Source organism: Bolinopsis microptera, chromosome 9 (assembly GCF_026151205.1).
Source record: "Bolinopsis microptera isolate Bmic1 chromosome 9, MBARI_Bmic_1.0, whole genome shotgun sequence".
NCBI classification, from domain to species: domain Eukaryota; kingdom Metazoa; phylum Ctenophora; class Tentaculata; order Lobata; family Bolinopsidae; genus Bolinopsis; species Bolinopsis microptera.
In genome coordinates, this window is record NC_087080.1 from 1901096 (window position 1) to 1924806 (window position 23711).

Below are 23711 nucleotides of genomic sequence, written 5' to 3' on the forward strand. Positions count from 1 at the left end.
GTGAATCAAAAACCTACCCTTTACAACTGGCAAACAACATGTCCCTGCTACTTTCAAACGTAACGTCTGCGCAATCGCTGATGTCCTTTGTCTCTCCTTCTTTTCCAAACACCTCTTCCTTAATTTCCTCAACTCTGGCAGAACCCAGAGCTAAACCAACTGATACAATCGGTTTAAATCCGGAACTTGGCGAAGGAACCTTAACTTGCACTCTGTCTAAGACACTGTTGCTGTTTTTAAGGTTCAGATCTTTGGTGTTCGTCTTGTTATAATACCATCCAGGGACCTTAAGAAGATTTTTACTGAGACTGTTTATGCGTTTTCTATTTTGAATTGGTTTGTTAGGAGTAAACTTAGGTTTCCTGTTTATCGGTGGTTTCCTGTTTATAGGTTTCCTGTTTATAGGTTTCCTGTTTATAGGTTTCCTGTTTATAGGTTTCCTGTTTATAGGTGTCTTGTTTATAGGTTTCTGTTTATCGGTGTCCGTGTCTCGGAAACTTCTGATTTCTCAGGTCCAGGTTGTGTATTTTGTCTTTGGACGATAGCACAACACCGTACTAATCGAGGACAAGGTTTAATCTGACACTCTGTCTCCGTCACTTTTGTCATTACTTCGTTCTTTTGACATGAGTTAGATCTGTCAGCACATTGCCTCCACTCACATTTCCTCTTACAGCACTGAAACTTCTTTATAGAACCTGAAATAAAAACCAGTTGAATAACTATAGAGAAAAAGATTAGATTAAATTCAACGAGATGTTTAACTGTCAAAGTTTCCTGCAAAAACGAGATTTTTGATATCGAGTGTTGAATTATTAAGGCACAATACATAAAAATAAGCATAAAAAGGGTCTACCTTTTCTGTCAAATCCAACTGAGTTAACGGCTGAACCTGGTGGACATCGTTTCGGATCACCGTATGGGAAAGTCCGACATGTAAGGATTGGGCACGATCTGACTTGGCAGCACTGTACACTCTGGTCGTTGATTGATCTCAGAAGACCATTTTGACTGAGGTGAGTCCATATTTGATATTATCAGACAGAAATAAGTATGAGACAAGGTAGTATCTACCTCAATTAAAAATCATTCATATCATATTAAATAAACCAATGCTAAATTTAAGAATTCAGAAAGATTTCAACGGTTAAGTTAATTAAGGGGACAGGGGTCTTTATGAAATTTCTCTCGAAATTGATGTTATAGTTGTTTCTGATAAAGGAGAGTGATATCTATCAGCTGCTTTGAGTCCCATGGAAAAATGTTATCGCCGGTCAAAGGTCAGCGCTCATGTGTAATTGTATTGCACGAGCGATTTTCAATAGAGGCCCTGAAAAACCTGGAAAAATCGTTAAAAAACGAGGTCTAAGATTTTCTAAATCCTTTTTCTAAAGCCTATCTTAAAATTCTGATAGACCAGAATCTACTAAATGGTCCTTAGAACATATCCTTCGAAAGTTTCAAGGTGATTGCTCAAAAAATGCAATGTGGGAAAATATAGATTTTTAGACTCGATTTTCAGGGATTGAAAATTACACATGAGCGCTGATCTTTGACCGGCGATAACTTCGGCTAGGAACACTATTTTTCCATGGGACCAAAAGCAGCTGATAGATAAGACCCACCCCGCTGCCCCCTTAAAACATAATATAAAGAAAGATACTTTACCTCGAACATGTAGCCTGTTTAATAAAACTCCTTCTGTCTTTGGGGTCCAACTCAGCCACAACTTCAGCACAGTAATTAATTTTAGACTTCCTTTGAACTGTAGGTTTGGGTGCTGTGCCATTCATTGAAACAGAAATAAAGCCAAGCTTTCTCTGAGCTTTTCCGTGTCCTTATTCTTTAAGACACATCGTTTGAACTGTGGCACAGCAACAAATGCCACACATTCCTTGTTTTTCTTGCACGCACTGTAACACTGTGACATTACTTTCACACCCGGGACTCTAAATATGCCTCCACCTGGGTAATCGACATCTCTCTCCAATTGGTTCTCGTCAAGATTAACAAACGCGCTATTGTCATCATCTAATGGCTGGTTTGAATCTGATTGGGCACGATTAAAGCCATAAGAAATCCAATTTACGTGCTTAGTTGCACAACCATGTAATTTGTTTTTTAAAAAGCATTGTCGCATACTGGGAATAGAATCAACACGTATACAACCCGGTGTGTTTGTGCATTCTTGTACACATTTAGAAAAGGCAGGAGCATTTTCTACTTTCCTTATCAATCCTGCACGATAAGCAGTGTTCATTTCTATTTTGCTTTTATCTATGTCAATGAATGGAACCTTCGTTCCCTTTCCATCAGTTGCCTCACGGCTCTTCTTTTCTACAACAACAGACACCGTCCCTTGTCGTTTGATAGCTTTTCCGTGCATTTTATTTTTAAGATGACACCTTTTTGTCGCTACATATGCATCAACTCTAACACAATCAGCCTTCTGAGAGCAAACCTTAACACAATCTGACAGAACCTTCTGATTCTCCAGAGTAAGAATTAGACCACCATTGTACCAAGTGTTTTGTTCTGCTCTTTCGACATCCACAAATTTCTGACAAGACTTGTCTTTGTACTGTGTTTTCTTGTTATCCTTTTCCATCTCATCTCCTCCTCTGTCCTCTTTTTTCATCTCATCTTTTTCAATCTCATTTCCTTCTTTGTCAGCCTTTTCCACGCTAATGTCTAATGAAACGAAACCCTTTTTCTTTCCTGATTTTACTGACTCCTTGTTTCGAAAGAAACACCTTCTTGATTTCACCATAGCAACAACTCGAACACATTCCTTAGTCTCGAGGCAAACATTTTTACATTCGGATAGCAATGATGCCTTCCTTGATACTTGATATCAATCCACCAGAGTATATCGTGTCCATTTCAATTTCATCGAGACTGATATCTATAAAGTCATTGACAGGCTTATCTTTTTTAGAATTCGATTTTTCGTCAGGCTTTTTAGGTCGTACAACTACAGAAACGAAACCACTCTTTTTCGTTGATTTTCCATGACCATCGTCTCTTAGGATGCATCGGTTCGTTTTAACATTTGCTACAACCAAAATACAACGTTTAGATTTAGTGCATGCGTTTACACATTCAGATAGAGTTTCTGCATCATCAATTGTAGAGATAGTCCCATCGAAATAAGCCACATTTATTTGTAGTTTTTTTGGGTCGACATCGATGAACTTCATAATCGGTTTCTTAGGCTTTCTTTTTCTCACAATAACCGACACAAAGCCTCTCCGTTTAATTGCTTCCCCGTAGTGTTCGTTTTGTAAAAAGCACCGTTTTAATTTGACATTGGCGACAACAAGAATGCATGCAGGATTTCCGGAACAAGCTTTTTGGCATTCAGAAAGCACAGCAACGTTTTTCAGTGAAGACAAAAGTCCGCCTGAATATGTGACGTCTCTTTCCAAGCTATCCTCATTAAGGTCAATGAAGTCAGTTGTCACTTTTCCATCCTGTTTTTTGTTGTTAGAACAGTTTATTATGGCTGACATAGCTCCGTTTCTTGCGGCCCACGTCACCTTTGACACTGAAATGAAGATCAACAGTTCAAATGGGTGCTTTAATTCGTATCATTGATAAACGAAGATAAAAGTAAAAGAACTCAAGGTTACTGAGAAATTTAAAATGAGAATGTTAGTGCAATATTGGAAGTGTCATAAATCGACTCAGTATCATAAAAAATTGGTGTGCAGTGATGAAGCAATTGATAACTTTACTCACTGGGCAGATGAGCGTCCGTTCGAAGACACAAAGTTTCTTCTTCGGGATAAAAGTGTAAGCAGCACACTCATTTGTTCGCTCACATTCCTTGTGACAGGAAAACACTGACATCATGTCCTCCACTTCAGACAAAATACCTTTCGGATAGTCAGCATTTCTCTTGATGCACTCAACATCTTCCTCTGAAACAAAAATTTTCAAGATTATTTTCTCGTTTCAAGACTTATTAAAATGCCTGATGAAGCTCAACATTTAACAGCTGAATGTTTGCTGGATCAATAAACTGTACACAGTTTATTGATCCTGTGATTTCTGTAATATCAACATGATTTCTGAAAATGAATTTCATTAAAAAACAACAAACCTGTCTCTTCTTTATCGAGCTCACAATTAAGCTTTCCGAGTAGCAACCCTTCGGCACGCTCGTTCCTAACTCGAACAGATGCTGAGTAAAGATCACATTCTTGTGAAGCAACACGTATTAAATAAACGGTACATCCATCCGTTTGGATGCATGCCTTTCTACAATCTGACGCCTTGTCAATACCACTCAATCTCTTCAACGTCTTTCCAGAAACAGTCCTCTCCTCTTCTACACAGGGATCTGCAAATAAGAATGACTAACTTGCTTTTATATCAGTGTAACAAGGTAACATATTAAATTAACGTCAAGATTCGATTCATTAATTCGACTATTTTTTATGAAAAACATAACTTCAAATTAAATTGAAACGGTGTGAAACCTTTCTGGAGATCGTTTTTAAACTTGTTTTTTCCTCCTTTTTCTCTCTCATCCGTTTCCCTGTTATCTTCTTTCTCCCTTTCATCTTTTTCCCTATCATTTCTTTTCTTCTCATTCTCGTTTTCTTCATTTTCTAGACACTCAATACAGGCTGAATACGAATTCTGTTTCGTGACCCAGCCTTCAGTAGTACTGCTTTCATGATCACTATTTTTGAGAAGACACCGACGCTTTGAAGCTAAGATTATAAACCGAACACAGTCTTTCCTCTTCTTACATAAATCTCTGCACTCGATGATAGATGATACTTCGTCAAACTTAGCTATGATGCCTTGAGGATAGTCCACATTTGTTTCGATACAAGGACCAGTTAGATCAATTTCAAAATCCTTTATTTCTGATGGATCTGTTTTTTCAGACTTTTCAGCTTTTTCTTCGTCATTGGAAGACTTCTTCTTTTCAGAATCGGGCTTTCTGACAATGACTGACACGAAACCTTTCTGTTTCTTTGCTTTTCCATGCTTTTCATTTCGTAAAAAGCATCGCCTCAACTGAATGTTCGCTACAACAAGGACGCATGCACTATTTTCAGAGCAAGATTTTTGACACTTAGAAAGCAGAGGAACGTTTTTCAGTGTTGTCAGAAGCCCGCCGGGATATGACGTGGACAATTGAACGTCTTTCCCGTCCAAGTTGATAAATTTGCTGACTGATTTTTCTTTGGGTTCCTCATTGTCTTTCCGGTCAGGTTTAAGTTTTTCCTGACGGCCCATTCTTTTTTCTTGACGGCATGCCAACGACACAGATATTGCTTCCCGATTGGCTATGAGAGACTGGTGAGTTGCAGGTCCATGTTGTTTGTTTTTCAATATGCATGACTTTTCGTATGGCACCCAAACGATTCTTTTACAGTTTTTGGTGAATTTGCATATTAAGGCACACTTTACTGGCCCCTGCACCTCTTCTATACGTTTTATATCACCACCAGGGAAATCAATATTTCTTCTGAAGCAGGCACCAGACTCCCCAGCTTCCTCCCACTTCAAGGCAACTGATATGACATCTTTTTTGAATACACCATCTTCATGTTGATCACTCTTCAAAACACATTTATAATTTCTCATATTGACAATAATTCGGACACAATCGACGTTTTTCTTACAGAGCTCTAAACAACTGGACATTGTCTCAACTTTGTCAATGGTAGATATGGTGCCACCAGGGTAGTCCCTATTTCTTTCCATAATTGCTTCATCTACATCAAGGAAATCTCTATGGTCAAATTTATCACGACCGGGTTGACAATATGGAGAATCGATTGCGAATGATACTGATCCACTTGAAGCTGCTCTGGTTTTTTTGCTGACTGGCCCGTGCTTCTCATTCTTCAGGAGACATCGTTTCATTTTTGGAATAAAAACAAGCCTAACACATTGATCGTGATGCAGACACAAGTTACGACATTGCCATACACTTTTAACCCCAGGTAGGTTCCTTGTTGTGCCACCAGGATAATCGACACCACGCTCCAAGCACTCTTCGCTGATATCACCTTCATCCATGTCATCTGCTTCTTCGGGTACCGTCTTTTTACTTTTGTCTGCTTCTTTCTCTTTTCTATCTTTTCTACAATCCATTGAAACAGAAAGCAGCCCTTTTCTCCTCACTGGTGACCCATGGGAGTCAGATTTTAGCAAGCACATGCCAGATTTCGGATCTACATCAATTCTTACGCAGTCAGGCTCCTCAGAGCACAATTCCTTGCATTCAGAAAGGGACGTGACATCTTCTTTCTTTTCCATAATTCCACCTGGATAACGCAAATCCTCTTCTACGCACATTCCTTTAATGTCAATATCAAACTTATATTCACTTTCGTCTTCTATTTCCTCTTCTATTTTGTCTTCAACATCATCTTTTCTCTTTGGCTTTTTATGATTTCGACATTCCATTGAAACAGCGATAGACCCTTGTCGTGCAAATCGTGTGCTGTCGGTAGCCTCTTGGTGGTCACTATTTTTGAAGATACAAAGCTTAGACTTTGGCAAAGCTATGACAAGTGTGCAACCTTCTTCCTCTGAACACATCTTTACGCATTCAGAAAGAGAAGATGCACTCATTTTCTTAATAAAACCGCCTGGGTAATCCAAATCCTTTTGAACGCAGTGTGACTTCCCTTTAGATCTTCATTAAACTCCTCTGGAGATTCAATGGGAGGTTCTTCAAGAGATTCCTGGGCACAGGCCATTGAAACAGACAGCGAACCTGATATAGCATTTTCACTCCACTTGGTTCTTTTTTCCCAACCTTTCCTCTTAAGTGTACAGGTCAAATCCTTTTTCAAGTACACAACTCTTAAACAGCGTGGCGTGTCGAAGCATGCTTCAATACAGTGAACCAAGCTCAATTTCCGACTTGTTCTTAAATCTCCGCCAGGATAGTCAATCTTTGTTTCTATGCAGTTTTCTGAAATTGAGAGTGAATCAAAAATTAAATAATCTTCGCATAATATTAATTTGAAAAGAAAACATCTGGGAGATTAATTGTTAATTAAAAACTGCTGAGTAAAAGTTTTATCTTAAAAGTGGTGTTTTAAAACTTGTTTGTATTATCAATACATCAGAAATAACTTACCGTCAAATCCATCGACAGCATCCTCTCTATCACGATCACGACAATTAACTAGACCAGCTATACCACCCTTCACAGCGGTACTGGTTTCATAAGAAATATCTTGGTGAGTGTCGTCTTTAAGAGTACAAGTCCTGGAAACAGGAGACAAAACAAACGCTATACACCCTTTTGTGTCAGTGCACAGTCGACTGCAGTCTTTTACTGAGCTTAGATCCAGAGTCATGCTAATAAAACCACCAGGGTAATCGGCGTATTTTGATATGCAGTCACCTGAAACAATTCTATTTCAGGCCGACCGGATGAAGTAATCCAAGTTTGATATATATAATATGCGTTTTAAAATATTCAACATCTCAAATACATGTAGAAAGCATAATTGGAATCTAATATTTTATATCATATTGTTACAGAAAATATTCTCCAGACAAGGAGTATTTTGATAGTTACAGAAATATGATTCAGTAATCCTACCTTCTATCTTATCTGTAAGATAGCAGCAGTTATCAAACATTTTTCCACTTGCTTCAGCAATACCTCCCATAATTTGGGCTTTACTGCAAGACTCTGACAACTCACAATATGCTCGTTCAGCGTCAATCTCACAACAAACCATTTCCTTGACCACTCCATCTGAAATAACAACAATTTCATTTTACTTATTATATATAATGTAAAAAAGTGATGTTGCGTTCTCGGTCCTAATTTTACCTGCGAACAGAGTTTTGTGGTCTCGCCACACGCAAAGGTGCCTTAACTAAAGAAGACATAACATGGCCTAATGAGTAATGAGTGATGAGTAATGAGTGACTGCGAAATTAAGTTTTGCCAATCTGCAAAGAGCATATTATTTGATTTCTTAATCATAACCTTCGTTCATCCGGAGACCCGTCATAATCCCTCCATAAGGACATTCCTTTTGTATGGGTTGAATTCTACAGAAACTGGTCTTGTACCTAGTCTTGCAGCACTGTAGTCCTTGTTCAGTGTACGCTCTTAACATGTTGTACTTTCTGAGGACGAGAATTTATTACGGATCTAAAAAGTACAACGAAGATAAAATTATGTTTGGTAATAAACGGTTTATAATGTGTTGTCTTCTCAGAATAATGCAGACTATTTGCTGAAGATGTTAAAAAGCAGAGGACTTTAAATTCTCACCCAATACATTCGATTTCGTCATCTCCGTCTCCTTGTTTTAAATCTACAATGGAAAAGATAACACATCCCTCATCATCCTCACTTTTAATATCCGTTTTGGAGTAATCATCGATAATGTCATCTATCTTATCCGTTATCCTTGATATTACATCCTTCTTCCGGGATATCTGCGGGGAATGTGTAATTGCTCAAGCAGAGAATTAAACATGATTCTAGATGAACAAATTAATTTTTTTAAAGCAGATAACTTAAATACTTGCAGCTCCAAATGGGATTTATATATACCTCCTCAAAGAGATAATGTGGTTTTTAAGAAACTGAGATCAAATTTAATTTAGAAAACAATCATTTAGTTTCTATAAATTCTCCTGGGTTTTACCTGACAACATTTTACAGCAATCTTGCAGTCCTTCACCCCACAGATAGTCTTGACACCAGTGAAAGCTTTGTCATCAGGGCAAGATAGAGTTTTACCGTCGTACCAGATACACTCGTCTACAACGCTACGTTTGTTGAAATCACAGCATTGCCCAGAGTAGAAGTTCTCTGTAACAATAGTGCACATTGTCAAGCATTTTATAGACTTTAATCTACATAGTCAAACGAATGCATTAGAAAATTTGAGCCAGAATTTGTCTTGTTTTAACTTTGGGTATTAAAAATATAATCATTTTTCAGATTTCAACTAAACTCGTTTCACACAACAAGTCAAATTATGTTCTAATTAAATATGGCACTTACTTCCAATGAGCCCAACAGAAGATAGGACCTTTCCCTCCGAACATTCCAACGTCAACTTTTCAGCTTTGATAGTTGAACAGCCGGAGAAAGATTTTGGTGCCTTACAGCAAACATACCGGATATCTCCGGACATTATTTCCAGTCCGTTTATAAAGTTGTTTTCAACATTGTTCCTGGTGATTGCAATCATTATATATCAGTTTACAGTGCGGTCAAATTTAATGAAACATGTTAATCGGTTGTTTATCTATAGTATGTATCAGAACGAGTACATGTCACAGAAAGTTTTGACTGTAAGCACACATGTAACACAACATCAAGAAAATGTGGTGATGAAAAATAGAAACCTTCTGCAACTAGCGTAGTGCAGCCTCTTTGAACCGTAGAACACAGCATTAAGAACTTTACAATCTTCACCAACGGGAAGGACCGTTTCCGTATACTCCTCAGACATTTCCTTGTCCTTTAAATATTTGTCCATGTTAAAAAAATATATAGTTTAAATGGTTATATAGTTTAAATGGTTACGTAATATGAATATCATATTATGGCCCGGTACCAATATTGTGGGATGAATATGCTCACTTCCAGCGCGTTATTATAACAAAAAATGCTTGAATAGACATTCAACAAACGACTTAAATACAAATACGCTACTAACCTTTTTGCAGCAAGTAGCAGAATAGGGACATGGTGGATCCTCACAAGTGTTAGACAAGTCGGTAACAAACTCTCCAATAGGGCACCCAATATGTCGGCTATTTGGTGCGATCTTGTTAGTATAGCAGTCTTTGAAGGCTATGTTCACTTCTGCACAATCAAGTTGCTTTATAGTGTTGCTAGCCTGAAATAACCTGAGTTATAAACATGTGCCTTAAATTCTTAAACACCGAAATTATCAGCAGAGGAAAAATGGCAGATCAGCAGACTTTAAACATTCACCTTGCAAGACAATATAAAATATCCTTACAGACTTACATCAAAGTGAAGACCAGTAAGAACCTGGTTAGGCTCACAACCTTCACCAGCATCTCTCATCTGGTACCCAAGGGTCTGTCCTCTCTTCTCACAACATACACCCACCTTACCGTCCACTTGTATGTAACCTCCTTGTAGCATAACTATCTTACTGTCTGATCTGAGTGGTAAGTAATGGTAAGTAATGGTAAGTAATGGTAAGTAATGGTAAGTAATGGTAAGTAATGGTAAGTAATGGTAAGTAATGGTAAGAAATGGTAAGTAATGGTAAGTAATGGTAAGTAATGGTAAGTGTGGCACTATCTCGGGAAATTTTAAGTTTGGGTTAGACGTCTTAGAGGGTCGTTACTTTACAAAATAAATCTAATTACCCATCAACGCCCCCGCCCAGTTTTGTTTTTGAATAATTAAAAGCTATAAAACAAGGATATTCAGTATCCACCACGTTATGAGGTTATGCACCTCATCAACACTGTGTAGCAAATCATGGCAGACACTGCCATCAACATCCCTGCCATCACTGTCATTAACATCCTTTTAGCAGAAAACAAGTTGAAAGAGTTTTTGATTGAAATTCAACACTACTATATAACAAAAAATTTGAGGCTCTAATGATGTTGTTTTACGAAGATTTCAAGCCTTACGTTGTGTGTTTCCCTTCGTGTCCAAAAGCATTATATTATTGAAATTTAAATAACTAATTAGTTATATTTAGCTAAGCACCTTGGACAGACAATGTTTGAGGTTCCTTTTCGCCCACTCTGTTGTTGGGTTATAATGCAGTCGTTGGGTACGACCATTGTTCCTCCGTGTCCGTTTATATTATCCGTGTTGCAACATGTCATTTCAGCCTGCAAGTCAGATCCAAATTAATTAGTAACTTACTTATTACTTTTATCTATTTAATACTAGAGTTGCGGAATGGACCTCGGTAAATTGTACGTGTGCAATAAAGTAACCTAAAGTAAGCAGTGAGCACGTGATGTCATCTACTCTATATATAATATAAAGCATGGTCTGGATTTGAAATACCCAGCTCAAAATCAAAAGTTTTGCGGGAATATTGATCAGCTATCAGGTAGTTTTACTGTGCTTGAAACCGTGTAACTGTAGCTCATTAATTAATTAATTATTCATTAATAAGATAATTACCTTACAGCCCGCTTTACAAGTAACCCTCAATCTCTTCATAACAGTGTTAGCATTACACCTCATTGGTTGTATTGCTCTGTCCGTGTTCGGGAAACACTTCCCTAGCTTGTGGTCCCTGAGATGGAGGAGTAGTAAGATGTGTTAGTGATTGGAGATTTTGAACATTCTGTTTTTTTTTCTTTTTTAAAGAGAGGCTGGGACTGGGTGGCCCACGAGAGGATAGCATGTGGATGCTTTGCTTACCTCTGGGGTAACATTCTGTTACTCTCAGTCCTTCTCCTAGATAGTTCGAGATTGCTGGTGGACAACTCACAATCTTTCGAAATTAATTTATTGATTATACACACCAAATATCATTATTCATTATATTTAGCTCTTAGATTCAGAGCCGTACGCGGAATATCACAAATCTCAGAATTATGCATTTCACGTGATGCAAATTATCGTATGTTGAAAGTTGATTATTTCTTCTAGCTCAGCTGCTTTTTTGAACGAAATTATGTGCCGGAAATAATGGAGGAATAAAATAAATTGTATTCCTCCTTTATTTTCGGTGTATAACTTCGCTAAATATTTAACTTTCAACATAATATATTATGCAGCTAATAAACGATCGCTCAAATAATTCCACTTCGTTACCTACAAATAATCGTATGATATGCTTTATTGTCACTACCAAAATAATTTCGTTATAAAACCATATCCAGAATGGTCGAAGTACCTGACAGTTAAGAAAGTGAATGTCACGCCTAAGGGCTTCCCTTTCTTAGTTTATAAAGTTGGTGACAGGGCGAAAATGCAAAATTAACAAGCTGGAACAGCGATGAAACAATATTTTATACTGTTTCGCAGTCTAGTAAAATGTTGCATTTTGTTTCAAAGTTAACGTGAGTCTTGCTTGTTTTTGTCTAGCAGCCGAATATTTTCACAAAAATTCAATATTGAATCAGTAAGAGTGACCTGAAATTTACGGCACTTGCGTAGTTATCACTGTATCAGTTCTCGATCAGGATTCTATTGATATTCTTTGAGTCAGCTAGCCGCCAACCTCTTATTTACACGTGAGGAACATGGCAAAGCTCTTCAATTACAACATGGGACCGTGGGACGACCAGTAATTGATCAATTACAGGATGAGATGGGCGGTAAATCAACTCCGCTGTGCTTAATTGCGCATAGAACGAATCTTTATAGATTACTGTCCTGTAACTCAATGAGCCGATCCTTTCCTCTGCCTTCCTCTGCGTCACCCAATGTTTCAGAATTACTATGCGGCACTTAAATGTACCTGTAATTCTTTTCTCATCTGTGCAATGAGAATATTCTGTTTTATTTAGACAATTGCTGATCCACCATTACATCTGGTCATCTGCTCCAAAATCTGGCGGCCCTAATTTTTTCTAAGACTGTTATTACCGGCAGCTGTAAATCTTTATGTCGTAGCAGTAGTTTAGCAGGTTAAGTATCTACTTTCAACGATGCTCGCCGATTATTGTCTTTTTGTCGTCAAAAGAGCCCATCTGGTGTACCATAAGTTTACAATAATTGTTCCAGGATCAAACTAAGAATTTGTTATTTTGTGGTATCTTATTGTTCTGAAACATTTCCTGATTATGTATCAGATTTCAAATTTTAGATGAAGTCCCTTTTTGTCCCTGCACAAAAAAGCATCTGGCACCCATAATTTTACAATTATTTCAGGGTCAAGCTAATAAATTATTATTTTGTGGTCACTTGTATCTAAAATTTCCTGATTTCTATCTTATGTACATCAGATTCTTCACGGTGCAATAAAATTGTTATTGTTAAAACTGTTTCATATAGTCTCTCCCATTTGCATTTAAAAGTATTAAAAACAAACTAAATTATCTGCCAAACACCCACCTCTCACAACACCTAACGTGTCTCTGTTGATTGTTGATAAAAGTCAGGCCAGTAACCACACCGTTCACACAGTTATCTCCAGACCTCTTAACCGTTTGAACCTCACAGCGGTGGGAGACGGTCACGTCCTCGCAACACTCACCCACCAACGTGTCATCTATTGTCTGGATTCCACGGAGCAGGTTCTTACTGAGGGTGGGGTTTGTAAAATGAGTATAAACTAGAGAACTAGTGATATTCCTATATTATATTCCTATTTTATTGAACAGTATCTATATATAACTTATAAGGCTGATAATAAGGCGTTTGATTAATGGAGCTAGGGTGGTTACCTTCACGCTAGAATGAGACACACTAAGTAGACGTTAAGGCTAATTTGATATAATCAGCAAATAACAGGTTTGTGACGTTTTTTTCATGCCCGAACAGTCATGATAAACTTTGCAGGTGTTGAGTAGACTTAAGAATGAGGTTTTGCGCACGCAGTGATACAGTTTTAACATACAGAGAATTTTGTTTGAGTCGTGTTTGATCTCTGAGTGTCCGCACTTTGCTTAGTTGTGAGTATTCTTTTGATTTATTTGCCAATTTATCTAATCTCAACATATATCTCAATTATTTGAGTAAAACGTTTCCTGCATATTTGTTTAAGTTCCAGCAAGTACAGGTAGGGAATATTCTTTTGGCGGGTATCAAACTTACTCTGGGCACTCAATTATAGGACCACGAATCCAAACACAACCCTCTTCTGGCTCAGGAGATTGGGTAGGAAGAAGGGAGGGGTTGTAACAAATGGGCTCTCGGCTATCATAGCTTACCAGTGTCTGAAATATCATGGTCAGACTTTCCTCTGGGGTTCTCAATCCACAGTCAACTTACGGTAATAAGGATTTAATTAGTTAAATTATAGAATCACTTTACCTGACGTCCGGTGCCACCACATTTCTCGATCCCGACAACTGTTACGTCAACGTTGCCTTTCTTGACTCTCAGATAGGATAGACATCCTGTGCCGAAGGAATTCTTCACCAATATTCTATTTCCCGAACATTGAAACCTTGATTGGAGATTGATTAATCTTTGTTATTTTGTTCTTTGTTCTGGTAAAATTTGTTCGTATGAAAATATAAGATTAAAATGATTTAATATCGGTGTGATTATTAGATTTCCTTCGTTTCGTTTTGAAAAAGCTTACTCTGAATTGGTGGTCGAGCAAGTCGAATATTGGAAGTTCTTGTGATCGAACTTGTCGACATCAGTCGACTCTGGATGGTAATCCAAGCAAAGTTCATTTGACAGTTTATAAAGTTTCCCATTTTCAGTCCAGATCCACTGTTGCTCTTGATCTGCAAAACACGTTCATTAATTAAAGGACTGTTTTCAAGCCTTCTCAAATGGAACATACTGACAAAAAATATGAAATATTTGTGAACAAGGCTAATAAAATAATTGCAGGCTAATAAGGCTAATAAAATAATTGCAGGCTAATAAGGCTGATAAAATAATCGCAGCTTCATGTCATTGTGTTAAAGGAAGTAAGAATGTTGACAGCATTCAGATGCTCAGTATTGGTGGTTATACTAGTGCAGTGTACTGTAGCTATAGCAGATCGGAATGACCTCGGTAAAAGTAAGTACACTCCTTTTAAACAGTCCTTTTAAAACAAACCAACAATTTGAGTAAAGTTATAACACGTGACATGTCAGATTTAATGTGAGAAATTCTATAAACCCATCTCCACAGAGCCTGATCATCTCGATTACACGGTATTTAAGCAGTCATTTAACCTGCACGCCAACAAAGATGGGATCGACACCGTATCTCATCTCGAGGTTAAATGTGCTCGTGGGCACAATGACCGCATCATTGACTGTAGAGTACGCCGCCCAGACTCAACCAGTGTGGTTCTAGATAGCGTTATTACTGGGATTAATGTGGAGACAAAGAAATGTGTTGTGAATCTTTGTCAAAGTGAAGATAACTGTGATCCTATCACACCTGATAAGAACCTTATCGCTTTTACTCTTGAGGTTCGTTATCTTCTTCTGATTATTTTGTTGGATTATGTTGCTTTAGTTTAAGTCAAGGGGTTTTAGAAATCAGTTTTGTGGAAAGATTGTGTCCAAGTTTATGCTGTAAGAATGCTGCATGAATCTACTCATATATTTTCAGGTGCAGTTAGTTTGCTGCATGAATCTACTCATATTTTTTCAGGTGCAGTTAGTTTGCGTGCACGAGCATTTGGTGATCAGAAATGACATCCTAAAATCTATAGCAGGCTCTCAGCAAGTGAACTGTGCAGATCAAGGTTCTAACACCAAAGCCTGCTCCTGCTTTCTGAACAGAAAGAGCTCCAGCGAACAGTATGCACATAACCCGGGGCCCAGCTTGTATCAGGATTACGTTAATACTCACAGCAAGTGGAATGATTTCAGTTTCATTAAGCAGGAGAATGGTTGTCTTTTATCGGTCAATGGTGAGGACGATGAGAAGTTCGAGATAACAGCGATGTGCGGAGAAGAGTAAGTTTTATCTTATATTCTTATCTGTACACTGTGGCTATCTGTTATTTGAGGTTATTATAGATATATATCCTAGAGGTTGCGAGTTCGATCCCCGTCAGGAAAAGGAACGACCGATCACCATGCCAAACCATGATGTTGCTTAGCACAAAATGGTACACGGCCTAGGCCTTGGAAACAAATTAATTGTTGGTAGCTGTGATGGGCTCCTCGTGCAGAAATGCATGAATATCTTCCTCCTTGCTGACACTTGTGTGAGCTTGGAGAAGCATCATGAGCGGGCGTTGCCAAGTAACTGGCTATCCCGTGAATGGAAGCTTGGATATAAAGGTTATTATAGTAGTAAGTAGTAACAGTGAGTTAACACTTTGTAGAATGATTCTTCAGAAAAATAGAGGGGTTAGCAAAGGTAGACAATGGTTGAGTCACACCTAGAAGATCGGACAAATGGGAGTTTCAATAAGCATTTGTTGCTGTTGGATCACAGGTGAACGGTAGTTGAGAGCTTTGTTGGGGCTAGATCACGAGGGCTTTAAGCAGGTCGCATATTGTTACAAGGTCTGACGATTTCGGGTGAAGATGGCCTACAGGATTGAGGAGTCGTAGATAGAACCACGAACTGGACACTATATAAAGTCCGGTGAACAGATCATAAGACTCAACAATTTAAATGAACTATTGATCTTAAATCCGTGCACACTTCCTTGTGTATTTTTACAATTCGTTTCTGCAATCATGCACTGATCCGACAGGCGACAGCCGACAGGCGACAGCCGACAGGCGACAGCCGACAGGCGACAGCCGACAGGCGACAGCCGACAGGGCATCTTAATTCTTTGCATCTTGCAACCGCTGATAATTATTAATTTCAACAATGAACAATTCCTAAATATGTAAATATGATTATGACAGGAAATGGTGTCAATACATAAACGAAGCCTATCAGAGCTCAGAAGATGACGCTGAAGATTATCAGATGGGTAAGGATCTATAAAACAATATTCTGATCTAAGTTACGTAAAATGTCCGTTAACTAAAAAACTATTTTAATTTTCAATATAATATGTATCGAATACCTAGCACCTACAATCAAGGTTCGACCGATCCCGGTTCCGGTCAAAAATCGGCTACAATAACTACATAATATTGAATAATTGAAACAACATTTCAGTCATTACCGTTCCTGAAATAGAGTTCGGCCAGGCGGGAAGAATACAAATTACAGTTACCTCAACTGAAGCAGTAACAGATGATGATCGAGACAGATATATGATTTCTTGGACCGACTACGAAGATCGCTCAGTTGATTCAAGGAATGATTATCAGATTATACATACACCGAATGCGGGATTGACGGATAATGAAATTCTTGTACATGAACTGACTATTTCTGAGGCTATCATTAAAACGGTTATTATAAACTTAAACTTTCCTATGTTATGACACATGTTATTTTTTTTCCAGTACTAACGAAATAAATTTTGAATTTGAAACTGGAAGTGCATTTTTTCTTCAAAATAATTTTGAAGCCACTAAAGTTTTACAAACTACTTCAGGTGGCCAAGAGAAACCAGAAAAATAGGGAGTTTTCTGCTCAACTTTGGCGCGATAACAAGAAAGTCGGAATTGCCAGAAACATTGATCTCAGGATATTCCGTAAGTTAAACCGACCAAGTTCGTGATAAAATCTCTGCTACTATTGCTATTTTCTTTCAAAGTCTAAATCACCCAGTACAGCTAAGCAATTATAGCAAACCGAAATTATCAAACCGGCCCACGATAAACTGAGGAATCCATGAAATTTCAGGAATGTATACGCCTGGGAGCGTGCAGATAGCAGCAGGGAAATCCTATAACCCTTATTGCCATATCTACTCATCTTATGACTCTCCTGATCTGTGCTCTCGTATGACTTGGCCAGGTGACATTTCTTTCAGTGTTTATTCTCACAGTCACAAATAGAATGTGCCCGAGATGTGCCCCAGGTGTGCCCGAGTTTGTGCCCGAGGTGTGCCCGAGGTGTGCCCCAGATGTGCATCGGCAGATTACCGAGTTACCGAATATTCTCTGATCTCTGATATACTCCTGGCTTGACTAGACGTTATTGAAGTTACGATATTGAATTCGATGAAAGTTTCATTGCACGTGGATAATTTAGCGAATTTCAGACGGAAACGGAGGCGACTTAATGGCTAAATGTAGCACAGAAACAGTAACAAGACCTGATGAAGATGAGGAAGAAGATGAGGAAGATGAAGAGGAAGACAATGTCCCATCTTCACTCAGCAACAGATTTAACCCTTCTTACAAAACCGAGAGTGATATTCAACACGATAGTATTGGAGGTGTTGTAGGCTGGACTACGTATACTTGTAGCTTTCATAGTGACGACAATAAAGCAACTGTTCTTGCATCTCAGGATGTAGTAGTCTATCACTATGATCCAAATGAAGGTTCGCACTACGAGTTAGGAATTTAATTTATAAAAATGCAACTAGCCTTTTAGTTTTAGGAGTATTACAGTCCCATGGCCTTTCTGGCCAGCTCATTTCACTGCTCAATGGGTTATGACTACTGTAGCTCATGTAGCCGTTACATGTACTATAACCCATTATACTATAACAAAGCTATGCAATATAATATTATGACAACATTCTCCCTCCATCAGGTATGAACACGTGTGGATGTTGGTGTAACACAACCGCTACAGACTCAACCAAATCTCCTGGTTGTGCTCAATCAAAAGACATAGCTTCAGAGTGTCCGGTCACGTGGCAAATCATGTCTCAGAACCTTCAGTTGAGATTCCTGGTGCAAGATCCTGACTGGGTTGATAGGATACATCTGTTCGACCAATTAATGAAGCCAATAGGTTACATTTCTATAAGATGGGACAACAAGAAAATGATTTCAATTAGCAGCACGTTTTTCCCTGCCAAGAAGGAAAGGTATCGTAAAGTTTTGAGGTCATCCTCAGCTTCAGGAGCAGAGGAGAAGAATGAACTCCAAAATATACTCCTGAACTTTGATGGAAATGGTGATATTGTGCTTTGGGCGTTGTGGGGTGATGTGAGACCAAAACTGTACACTATGTCCTTACATGATAGTGTCCATGGTGATCAGATCAAAATGTCTTTTGGGAAGACATTGAGAAGGCACAACGTCAGATTTAATCGACCAAGTAAGTCGACCCTTAAATGATATAACAAGAGCGTGAGGGAATTATTGACACTGTCATGGAATTATTGATAAGAATTTAAAATTTAAAAGCAGAAAGCGATTATACAACTAACTGCTGACCCTTTCTACAGATCGATGTAAAAAGAACTACTACATGGGAATGTATGGCACGTGTCACAGATGTGGAGAACTTGGATGGTACTCAGACGGACAAACCACTATTTGTTCCGCATGTCCAGAAGAGGATCCTTACTGCTATATAGGTAAATATCATCTTCAGATGCACTATCATCTTAACATTAATCCTCTAAAACATTCAGTCGTCCATTCAGTAATCACCGTACATGTACACCAATTCTTATTGTGAGCATATTTGGAGCATTACTTGAATAGTATTATACACATGAATTTAATCTTCACTTGGACTTTTATGATTACATCATCTTTACTTAGTGAGAAAGTTATTCATAAATTGATTGATTAGTTGCTTAATTGCGCACATTTTATGGGAAAAGGGCATGATGATAAACGATAAACCTCGATATATATTTATATGTTATTCTCACAGTAAAGTGATATGAACAATTAAAGGTAAACTGTAAAGGTAATGTGTAGTTATATTGAGCTCAGGGTCAGTAAGGTAAGTACTGTAAGTACTGTAAGTACTTGTAGTGTCTAGATAACATATTACCAGGCAGATTATACTTAACTACTTAACCAAGATATCAAGTTTACCAGATCCCACGGACGCAGATCAGATTGAGAATGTTGTCACTTTATTAATTTGTTTGTCACTGAAAGCAAAATAAATTGAACAATCCTACATGTCAAGGTAAACCAAGGTTTAACGCACCGTTGATGTCACATTCGACAAAGATTGGTAGAATTTCGCCGCTTTTTTCTGTGATCATCCTCATGCAGAGATCTGCTTGCTCTGAATAAATCATCTGACTTTCGTACTCTGATCTCTCTGGAATAGTCACAAGTCAGATCACGTGACTAAATTAATAAATTATAATATAATGTTACAACTACTATCTACTAGTTACAATACTTTTCAACCTTTGTTCAATGACGATATAACTATGCAGTTTTTGAGTGACTAATCAAGCCCAAAGTCAAATGGTGCAGGTTTAATGTGTATCTTAAAACTCAGATTTACCCGATTTGTCGTTTGAACAAGGTTTCCTCTTGCATATCTTAGTTTGCTGCTTCTGTGGACATTCCTCGGTGAAACCCTCCTTCACATACCGTGTTCGAATATGAATACCTGTTTTATCTGTTTTTAGAAGTGGGTTTCTAGTATATCCCAATACACATATTTTCAAACTTTCACTAGATGTATTTTTAATGCGTTTCATTTTTTAATGCGTTTCATTTTTTAATGAACACAATATAATATATTAATCATTAATACACCCTACAGTAAATATCTTATCTAAGAACCTAAGAAATAAAAACAAGGAGCAAAAAAAACACGTACCAGTACCACACTCCACATCACAAGCAGTCCATGGTGACCACTGAGACATCTTACATTTCTTGTGCTCATCAATAATAGCACAGGACTTCTTGTTACAATACCGCTCGTCCTCAAGAGTGGGACAGGGAGCGTCATCAGTACGCTGGGTGATGGAACGGGACCGGAGCTGGAGTCCCTCGCCACAGGTTACCGAGCATTCTGACCAAGCCGTCCAGTTTGATACCTCGCATATTCCTGATAGAGATGATACATTTTATTAACTTGTTAGGCAACTAGGAAGTAGGCACCAGAGGTTAGGATCATTAAAGCCGGTAAGCAAAGAGGTTGTGTTGATTTTGAAATGACTGATTTTATCAAACTTAGCTTAAAGTCTACTAATCGTTATCTACAAACCTGTCTGGTCTTTACAAGTGATATGCTCGTTACACCCGAACCTCTCTTCAGCTAAGTGTCTGCACTGTCTCCCACCTCCGCTGGGAGACATGACCATCTCTCGGAACCTCTGCTGTGTTCCTCCTACACCGCATGATACTGTACATACCGTCCATACCGACCAGTTACTTAGCTCACAGTCTATTTCTGTAACACAGATAACTCATTGTTATTGTTTTAATTGCTATTTCATTGTTATGTTCGAAGGTATTCAATTAATCGGCATCAGATCTTTATTTGAGATTTTCCTATTCGAAGGTGATTTAAAACGCACCGTGTAAGCACTGTTACAAGAATTTGTGATCTAGAAGATCGAATTCACCCACATTAATTTATTATATAATATGTGATAAATTGATAGCTTCAAATCTAACAAATCACATACCCTCAGTAGTTTCAAAGCTCTTATCCTTGGTGGGTTTTTTAGGGCACACTTCCTGAACAAAACATGGCTGAATCTCAGTGAGAGAAGGACAAATATCAATATCATCTGCATGTCTAATGTACCGGTATCTGCTTCTAGATCCTTCGCCACAAACTTTAGAGCAGCCTGACCACTCTGTCCATTTTGTTAAGCCACAGGATCCTGACATGATAGTTAATTAGGAGGGCAATTAATTAATCAATTAGTAATTAGGAGGGAAATTCCAAATCATCAGATTCATAGAATGTTTTTTACAGACAATTTTGGACATTCAAATATCTTTTTACAAAACCTTGACTAACCATAACAGAAGCCTGCATCGCAAGGTTTATTCTCCTCCAAGTTTCCACACGGCTGACCACCATTTTTAGGTTTCCTAACAATCACCCTAAATCGGTGCATGATTCCACTGCCACAAGTCTTACTGCACGCTGACCAGGGAGCCCAAGTTGTCACTTCACAATCCACTACATCAGGCTCTTCATGATCTGCTGCGTCACATGATTGAGTGTTACAAGCTCTAGAATCTTCGGTGACAGGGCACTTTGCGATGGGGTCGGTCGGACGACGGAGTATTGTTCTGAACCTGATTTGAATGGAATGTCAATAACCAGCATAGTTATTAATTTGCCTTGTTTTAATGCCATTATCAAGGTTCCGAACCTGATGATCATAACATATCCGTCATTCTTGATATATTGCTCACCTGTAAGAAGTACCTCCATCACATTCTGACGAACAAGCAGACCACTCAGTCCACTCGGACAGATCACATGTTCTAGGATCCGGACATTCCTGCACCTGACATTCCTTTATCTCGTACAGATCCTGACATTCCTCTCCTCCGTTGGCAGGAGATGTAGCGATCTGTCTTAGTCTCCGTGTACTGCCTGTACCACAATCTTTGGAGCATTTCTCCCAGGTCGTCCACTCTCCAACTTCACAGTCAACTAGTAAAGGTAGTTTTACAGAGGGACTATTAGTTGTTGTCGTGTAAGTTTTAACTATCTATTCAATTTTAAGATACTAAATTGAGGATATTTTGTTCAAAAATAAAGCTTACTTATTTTGTTATCAAGAAAAAAACATCCATAATTAAAACGACAAAGTTAAAGTTACACTAATTTGTTGACTATTTCAGGTTGATACTTTCAATGAAACGTTACCTTTGCATGGTCTGTTATAACAAGGTCTACTCTGATAAATGTAATCCTGGGAATCATAACATTCCACTCCGCTGGAATCCCTCTCTTTTTCAGCATCCCTGGTCCTGTGCTCCTCGCCTTCTCCACATTCTCTGGAACATATTGTCCACTGCCCCCACTCACTGTAGCATTCCTTCTCATCACCTGATCAGTAGTGAGTTAATGATTGTAAGATTATTGCCTCTGAAATGTTTCAGGATCAGGACAGTGTATGCTCGCTTAAAAGCTTTAAGTTAGATATAACTCTGGATTTAATAATTGGTATTTATTCAATATTATGAATTTGTTTATCTCACCAGGGCAAGGAATGTTCCCACATTCCTCTGGATCCTTCTCTGTTCCACACTCATCCTTTCCCTGATCACCTGTGTAAATCTTCATTCTAGTTCGGACGTTTTTAACATCCCCTTCCTTGATACAATATCCTGGGCAAGGGCTCCAAGTACTCCACTCCCATTGTCCACATGGACCAGTTCTATCGGAGATTTCTGCTGAAGAAGATTCCGAGGCTTCATCATCTTGTTCTTCATCCTGTTCTCCGTCTTGAAATAATGGAACAGCGTTACATTCTGTGAGATACGATTGAATATTTCATCAGCATCACAAACTCAAATTCCGACTGATCAAATTATTACTAATTTTTGTTGTCGAGTTGCTTAAAACATTTCAGCTACCTCGGTCACCGGCCCCTGCTAAAGCACTACATTGATAAAGCTTGTTGGCGATTGCAATGGCTTCAGTGTGAGGTATGAGATTTAGTGAGTCAGGTGATATGACCCCTACCATAAGGGGATCTTTGCTTGCAAAATGAAGAATTGTACTTCGGTGATCCTGCTTCAGTGAATCTTCCTCGACAGTCTGTCGGTGTGAGTTGTGAGTTGTGAGTATGAGTACGATTAAAGATTTAATATTTCATATTGTGTTATTTCATCATGAAACAAATAGTCGAGATGAGGATGGAAAAGTTCAATGAGTCGTTACAAAACACAAATGGTAATCCAGAAAGGATTAAAAATTAAGCTTACTATACAGCCCTACTATACCTCTATTTCGTTGGGAGAAGGACTGAACAAGCCCATAGCATGCCCCAGCTCATAAGTTATAATCTCCCCTGTCATACATTTCTTATTGAAAAGTAAAAGTTGTCGACCAGTTTGCTTTCCAACGTACGACCAGCAGCTGTGATACGAATTCATCAGGAAAAAATCTTCTTAACTCAATCTTACTATATATAAAGCGAGACGATATTTTTTTTAATACTTTCAACACTACTATATAACAAATAATTTGAGATAACGATGTTTAATAAAATGATGCAAAGACTTATTTCGAAGATCTAATCAACACCGACTTTTAATGTGTAGGAGTACAGCTACAAAATATATATATATTTATCTGTGCCATTTTACTGACACCACGGCATCAACTTTAACGC

General features: G+C 38.2%; 3 protein-coding genes across 3 annotated transcripts in view; all 3 read right to left on the reverse strand.

Moving 5' to 3' along the window:
* Positions 1–1826, reverse strand: part of LOC134821057 (uncharacterized) — a 143923-nt gene extending 142097 nt beyond the window's left edge. Inside the window, exons 1-3 of the mRNA XM_063831726.1 lie at positions 1669–1826; positions 857–1011; positions 18–698 (exon numbers count right to left, since the gene is read on the reverse strand). Coding sequence (XP_063687796.1) covers positions 18–40 — 23 coding nt within the window. The 5' untranslated portion in view covers positions 41–698; positions 857–1011; positions 1669–1826. The remainder of the gene's footprint in view (positions 1–17; positions 699–856; positions 1012–1668) is intronic.
* A 1709-nt stretch (positions 1827–3535) lies between these two features.
* On the reverse strand, positions 3536–6570 carry LOC134821058 (micronemal protein 4-like). The gene is made up of 5 exons (XM_063831727.1): positions 4485–6570; positions 4268–4345; positions 4106–4186; positions 3742–3923; positions 3536–3547 (listed from the first exon to the last, which is right to left on the reverse strand). The coding sequence occupies exons 1-5, from the start codon at positions 6568–6570 to the stop codon at positions 3536–3538; spliced, it is 2439 nt and encodes an 812-aa protein (XP_063687797.1).
* On the reverse strand, positions 6385–23115 carry LOC134821158 (uncharacterized). Its single transcript, XM_063831831.1, has 26 exons — positions 22951–23115; positions 22573–22818; positions 22238–22420; positions 21778–22021; positions 21374–21657; positions 21033–21233; positions 20609–20794; positions 20216–20449; positions 19895–20002; positions 19586–19702; positions 14226–14376; positions 13952–14087; positions 13733–13854; positions 13031–13219; positions 11147–11261; positions 10718–10845; positions 9995–10154; positions 9678–9860; positions 9364–9479; positions 9017–9189; positions 8655–8821; positions 8276–8442; positions 7985–8127; positions 7589–7747; positions 7118–7387; positions 6385–6949 (listed from the first exon to the last, which is right to left on the reverse strand). Exons 1-26 carry the CDS (start codon positions 23060–23062, stop codon positions 6600–6602), a joined length of 4644 nt encoding a protein of 1547 aa, XP_063687901.1. The 5' UTR covers positions 23063–23115; the 3' UTR covers positions 6385–6599.
* Positions 23116–23711: the final 596 nt, after the last annotated feature.